The sequence below is a fragment of the Empidonax traillii genome, unplaced genomic scaffold, assembly GCF_003031625.1.
Source record: "Empidonax traillii isolate 1590-97213 ecotype Southwest subspecies unplaced genomic scaffold, ASM303162v1 scaffold1743:size121722, whole genome shotgun sequence".
In the NCBI taxonomy this organism is placed as follows: Eukaryota; Metazoa; Chordata; class Aves; order Passeriformes; family Tyrannidae; genus Empidonax; species Empidonax traillii.
Genome location: NW_020956936.1, coordinates 109,258 through 115,947, shown reverse-complemented (window position 1 = coordinate 115,947; position 6,690 = coordinate 109,258). Strand labels below are relative to the sequence as shown.

The 6,690-nt window shown below is 51.6% G+C and overlaps 2 protein-coding genes across 3 annotated transcripts in view; one reads left to right on the top strand and one right to left on the bottom strand.

Moving 5' to 3' along the window:
* LOC114070917 (prokineticin-1-like) overlaps positions 1-4,429 on the top strand; it is a 7,471-nt gene extending 3,042 nt beyond the window's left edge. The window contains exon 3 of the mRNA XM_027908541.1: positions 4,382-4,429. Within this exon, the coding sequence (XP_027764342.1) occupies positions 4,382-4,429 (48 nt within the window). The remainder of the gene's footprint in view (positions 1-4,381) is intronic.
* Positions 4,430-4,688: 259 nt separating this feature from the next.
* The window catches only part of KCNA10 (potassium voltage-gated channel subfamily A member 10), a 7,326-nt gene continuing 5,324 nt past the window's right edge, over positions 4,689-6,690 (bottom strand). For both annotated transcript variants that reach the window (XM_027908542.1, XM_027908543.1), the window contains exon 2: positions 4,689-6,551. In XM_027908542.1, the coding sequence (XP_027764343.1) occupies positions 4,927-6,477 (1,551 nt within the window). In that variant the 5' untranslated portion in view covers positions 6,478-6,551 and the 3' untranslated portion in view covers positions 4,689-4,926. The remainder of the gene's footprint in view (positions 6,552-6,690) is intronic.

Below are 6,690 nucleotides of genomic sequence, written 5' to 3'. Positions count from 1 at the left end.
AAAAAAAAAAAAAAAAATCAGAGGGGCAGAAACTTCATTGCGAGGGGAGCGTTTTGATCAACACCCAAACCTGCAGCTCGTGTCCAAACTGTCCCACATCCCAGCCCTCTGCAGCACCCTCAGAGCTGCTTTTTCTCTGCCATTCCCGCTGGATAAATCAGTTCTGCAATGATAATTCCTGTGGTGATGCTGCCCAATCGAGGCTTATCAGGATGATCTAATCTGACCCGATTAAATGATCCAATCTGACCCACAATTAAATCCAATCCATATCATGTAGCTGTGGGGAATTAAGGGACAGCTTCCCCCAGATTTCAGGCAGGAAGAGGCTGAAGCAGAGCTGGCTGGAACCGTGTTGTGCCAGTTGTGGGTCTTTGGGATGCAGGAAAATGTTTTCCAGCCTCGGCATCTCCCTGAGGTTCAGGCACCGTGTGAGGTTTTTGGGGCTTCTCTTTCTGTCAGGTGAATTCGAGAGGAGAAGGGGACATTAAAGGCCATTAAATGTGTCACTAAAAGTGATCTTGGACACGTGTTTGCAGTTCTGCTCTTCAAATGCATTGTGGGAAACTCGTGTGTCACTCGAGTTTCTCTCCTGCTTCCTACAGCAACAATAAAGGCAAAGAATAAAGAACAATAATCAGCATTTACGGCAAAAAAAACCCTCTAAAAATCACTGGGAGCCTTTCAGGAAGAAGCAGGGCTTGAACACAGAAGTTCATTTTGGGTTTGGGTGCTCCTTGTGCAGAAATGATCTTGGAGGACCCTTGGAGTTTGGTGCTGGGGCAGGAAGGCCTCGCTCTTGGGGGAGGTCCAGCCTTGGTGGGGTTTGGGTGGGTTTCAGTGGGGTTTTCTGGGGTTTGGGTGGGGTTTTGGTGCTACACCAACACCTATTTCTATTTCTCAAGCTTCTCTCCCCTCCAAAAGGACCCCCCTGTGTGGCTGTGGCAGACACTGTGCTGGGATTTGGTGTCTGAGGCCAGGCAAAAGCTTCTCTGCGCTTGTTCCTCCCCCACAAAATTCATTAAAAAACCCCAAACCAAACCAAACCAAACCAAACAAAACAAAAAACACCCCAAACAAAACAAGCCCCCCACAAAACCAAACTCCCCAAAACAATAATAATAATTATAAAAATAAAATTCATAAAAAGAAACCTCTGCGATGACCGGGTTGATTCTATTTAGGGTGGTTTGTTGGGGGTTTTTTTGTGTCACACAACAGAATTTTTGCTTTTTATTTACAAGGGAAAAGCCCTGCAACATCTGCCCAACTGGGTGAGTTTGTGGCACTTGTGAACATCACGAAAAAAAAAACCAAAAACACCTAGAAATGGATCCCAGAGCAATACAGGAGGGGGAAAAGTAAAGAAAAAACCCATAATAATTCATAAAACTGTTAATATATATATATATTTGTGGAAGCTGGGAGAGGAATCCAAGTCCCTGCTGCTTCTTCATTCCTGCTGTGCTGGACAAGACCCGCAGGAGCCCCCAGGGGCTGTGGGAGTGCTCTGAGTGAGTGGGATGCTGATCCTTGTCCCTAAATGCTGTGCCAGGAGGCAGATCCTAAACCCTCCTGGCGTGGCCATCCTGCACCAGTGCCGAGAGCCCCTGGAAAACAACCCCCTGGAATGGGATTCCTCCATGGGATCATCCCCCCCCCCCAGCCAGGAAAACCCCTCTCACATCCATGGACACACGTGCAATAAAGGAATAAACCAGCTGAAAGCTTCCAAGCATGAACCAGAGAGAGGGAAACACAGGTCTGGACTGGCTCCAGCAGGGAATGTCTGTCCTGGAGTGCCATCTCCTGGCAAAATCTGAGCTCCTGGGAGCTGGATCTCCATCCCTGGAAGTGTCCAAGGCCAGGTTGGACGGGGCTTGGGGAAACCTGGGCTAGTGGAAGGTGTCCCTGCCCATGGCAGGGGGTGACTCCGGGGGATCTTTAAGGTCCCTTCCAACCCAAACTGTTCTGGGATTCCCGGGAAATTCTGCTCCCAGGAGGAGGGAGATGTTTCTGGGTGACCAAATGTTTCACGCCTGGCCACAGGTTCTGATTTGTTCCAGGGGTAAAAAGCACCCAGGAAACACCCTTTTTTGATAAAGCAGAAGGGAGATTTCTTGCCTGCCTTTTGGCTTTTCCTTTGGCAAAATTTCCAGAGGGAATTCAGTCAGGGAGGGCAGGAATGATTGGCTCCTCAGGGCTTGAGTCCAGAACAGGACTGAGAGCTTTTTAGGGATTTCATTGAGCTCTGAGCTTTGGGCTTGCATTTGGGAAGGCACCAAACTGCAAACTGTGCAGGAAAATGGGGGTTTCCCGCGGGCTTTTATCAAGCACCAGCTGATTGTTGGCACTTTGAATTCCCAGCCTGGTTCTCCTCCTCTTTAGGATAAATAGGAAGGAAGTTAAGGAGTCTTGGAGGGGTTTCATGGCTCTGACCCCATCCTTGTGACATAAATCGGGGGTTCCTTTTGGACCTGGCTGGGGAAATCTCTGCAGAGGTTTTTTTCTCACAGAACTGGAGATTTATAATTATCGGTTTTCCAGAGAAGCTGTGGCTGCCCCATCCCTGGAAAGGTCCAAGGCCAGGTTGGATGGAGTTTGGAGCAACCTGGGCTGGTGGGAGGTGTCCCTGCCCGTGGCAGGGGATGAAATGAGATGAGCTTTAAGGCCCTTCTAACCCAAACCCTTCTGGGATTCTATAAAGTCCTGTCCTTCAGCCCTCCCACACACAATTCCCAGCTGGGGACCGGACAGAATTCCCAGCTGGGAGCAGCACAGAGCCAAGAACAAAAAGCTGAGTCCAAATAAACAATGTTTCCTGCATGCCAGACTTTGAAGCATTTATTCCTTTATTTGAGGATAAAGTTTACAAGTGAATAAGAATCAGGTTGTTCATCCTTTCATCCATCCATCCATCCATCCATCCATCCATCCATCCATCCATCCACCCACCCATCCATCCCAGCACCATTATGGTCTGTGTTTGCTGAGGGAGCAGAAGGAGGGATGAGCTCATGGCTGAATATTTCCCAAGGAATAATCAACAAAAGTGCTTCAGGTTCGAGGGGCTGGGAGAGAATCTGGGTGAGGGGGAGCATGAAAAATATTAAAAGAAGGTAAAAAGTTTTAAATTTTCCAGAGGAAAAGGAAAGAGAGGCTGTTGTGAAAGGAAAATAGGGATGTGGAAGATCTGGTGGAGAGAGCTGAGAGATAAATGGGGAGGAGCTGGGGATGTTCCCAGCTGTTCCCAGCTGTGCCTCCTCCAATCATCCCCCACAATGAGTAGAACTCGGACACAGTGGGGAGGAAATCCAACAGCTCTCACAGCTTCTCCTGTCTGAGATGACTGTAGGGGGTTTGCAAGGGATGGAGAAAAGAAAAGGATGGTGGAGGGGTGGGGAAAGAAACAAACAGGGAGGGCAGACAAAAAGGGGGATTTGTCCCAGATGGAAGAGGATTTGTGCTTGTCGTGTCTCTGATCCATCCCCTGGGATGCAAAACACCTTTATTGCAGAAAGACAATGCACCAAAAAAAACCCCAACAGCAACCCCCTCCAATCAGAACCGTGGGGTTTCTGCCACAAGGTGTGTGTGGGAAATCCCAGCAAGCCCAAACTCGCATTTCCCATCACACTGGGAATAACAAAAGCCAATCCCTGTTTCCCCTCTGCTTCCTGAGCAAAGCTGCAAAGCAGGGGTGGTGGAATGTTCAAGAGATGAGACGCCAAAGGGAGCAGATGTGGGATAACAGCGGATGGGAGAAGAAGAAACTGTGATTTGATGAAGGCAGAGACGTCCAAAAAAAAAACCAGCTGAGTGAGGCAGTGAAGTGGCAACAAAATGTCTTTGTCAGAAGAAAACCTGCTGGCACTGGAGAGAAAGGCAAAATGAGCTGCTGCTGGCTTCTCCCCTCGCAGTGCCACTGGAGATCTGCAGGGTTTCAGCAAACCAGAAGTGCCTTTTCACACCGAGGGAAACAATCGGGCCTTGTTTTCCCCACGGATTTTCTCTGGGCCGCTTTTGCAGCAACCAGAAGTGGCAATAAGGACTACAAGGTCACAGTGGCTCGTCCCCAAACGTGTCTGAACATCAGGTAACCCCCAAACTGAGCATTTGCTGCAGGAGAAAGGCCATTTTGCTGCAGGGGAAATCCCGTTACCTCTCTCAGAGCTCGGTTTTCCGCCACAAACGCCGGAGTCCTGGATGTTCCTCATGACCATTCCTGGTCACCATCCCTGCCTGTCTAATCCCCTCACCTGCTGGTTTGGGCCCATCCATCACTGCTGTGCCCAGCAAAGTTAATTAGTCAGGCAGACCAGGGGAACTCAGCCAGCTAAAAATATCCCTTCTAATTTCTTTTTGCCGGCTTATTTTTCAGGCAGAGCGGCCCCAGGTCTGGGAATTCGGTCAGACCCCCCCGATCTGAAGTGGTGGATGGAGGAGGAACTTTTTAAATGGATTAAAGAAACAGGGAGCTGGATCCACCTTCCTCCCTGGACAGTTGGGTGCCACCAAGCAAAGCATTTCATATCATTTTGCCCTTTTTTCCTCTCCAGTAAGTGGGGGAAACCTCTGAATGTGGGAGAATTCCACTTTAACACGTGGACAGGGGACAAGAAATGTCAAAGCAGATGAGCATCAAATAAGAAAAAAAAAACCAAACCACCAGGCCGATGGGCAGGGCAGAGAGATAACAAAGATGGTATTTATTTGAACAGCCACAGGAAATCAAGAGATTGAAAAACATCTAATTAAAAAAAAAAAAAGAAAAAAAAAGAAAGAAAAGAAAGAAAAAAAAAGCAGCAGCATATTTGATTTTAAAAAATAAATAAATTAATTAAATCAGAGCGTGCAGATGTTTGGATACCTTTTCCCTCCAACGCCACCTGACAGGGCCCAGTCCTCGAGTCACGGCCTCGGGCGTCACTTTTTGGCCTTGTCCCGGGGGTAACCCCCGTTGGTCTTGTTGAGGGACTCCATGCTGCCGCTGCCCGTGGCCACGCTGGCCAGGAGCCGCTCCACCTCCCCGGGCAGCATCTGCTTCTCCTCGTTCTCCGTCTCGCGGTGGTAGAAATAGTTGAAGTTCGAGACGATGACGGGCACGGGCAGGGCGATGGTCAGCACGCCCGCGATGGCGCACAGGGTGCCCACGATCTTGCCGCCCAGCGTGGTGGGGCACATGTCGCCGTAGCCCACCGTGGTCATGGTCACCACGGCCCACCAGAACCCGTCGGGGATGCTGGAGAAGTGGGACTGCGGCTCGTCCACCTCCGCGAAGTAGACGGCGCTGGAGAAGAGGATGACGCCGATGAAGAGGAAGAAGATGAGCAGGCCCAGCTCCCGCATGCTGGCCTTGAGGGTCTGGCCCAGGATCTGCAGCCCCTTGGAGTGGCGGGACAGCTTGAAGATGCGGAAGACGCGGACGAGGCGGATGATCCGCAGGATGGCCAGGGACATGTTCTGCTGCCCGTTGAGCTCGCTCTGCTGGATCAGCTCGGTGGTGAGTGTCACGAAGTAGGGGATGATGGACACGATGTCGATGATGTTCATGATGTTCCTGAAGAACTCGGTCTTGCTGGGGCACACGATGAAGCGCACGAAGAGCTCGAAGGAGAACCAGACGATGCAGGCGGTCTCTATGACGAAGAAAGGGTCCGTGAAGGTGCTGTGGGACAGCAAGGTGTCCGTCACGTTCCTAGAAAGCTCCTGGGCAGACTTGAACTCCCTCTCCTCCCGGAACTCCGGCAGGGTCTCCATGCAGAAGATGATGATGGAGATGACGATGACCAGGACGGAGACCAGAGCTACGCCCCGGGCTGCGCTGGAGCTCTCGGGGTACTCAAAGAGCAGCCAGAATTGCCTGTGAAAGTCATTGGTTGGCAAGAGGGTCTCAGGATCCTTGATGAACCCTTCATCCTCCCTGAACTGGTCCATGGCCTCATCCCCCAGCTCGTAGAAGGTGATTTCGTCAGCGAAGACGTCGATGGGGACGTTGGCCGGGCGCCGTATTTTCCCGCCGGACTGGTAATAGTACAGGATCCCATCAAAACTGGGCCTGTTCCTGTCGAAGAAGTACTCGTTCCTCATGGAGTCGAAGTAGCGCATCCTCTTCTCCGGGTCCCCCAGCAAGGTCTCGGGGAACTGGTCGAGGGTCTTGAGCCGCGTCTCGAACCTCAGCCCGGCGATGTTGATGATGACCCGCTGGTCCCCCTCATCCATGCCCACCCTCTCCCCCACCAGGTGGTCGCTGAACTCGGCGGAGAACCTGGAGAAGATGGTCTCATTGTTGGCGTTCTCGCTGTTGATGAGGATGCGCAGGTTGGAGAGCAGGTTGGCGCAGCTGGGGTGGCCCTTGCGCGACTGCCCGGCGGGGCTGAGGTCGTTTGAATAACAGGGATCCTCCACGATCTGGTCGGCGTTGTCAAAACTGACTAGTGCCACCTCCATCTCCTTCCAACTGGACACGTCCATCATACACTAATCAGATTAGCAGCGCAAATCCCCGGATCCGGCGCCGGCAGCTCGAGCCTTTCCCACGCTATGAGGATCTGCAAGGGAAGGGACAGGGAGGCGATGCTGAGTGGGGCTGAGCACACAGGTCACTCTGAGAGCACCTTCCAGGCCCTGGGGTGGGTTATTTCCCAGACAGGCTCTGGCAGGTGCGCAGGGACAGCCGCTGTGTCCCCA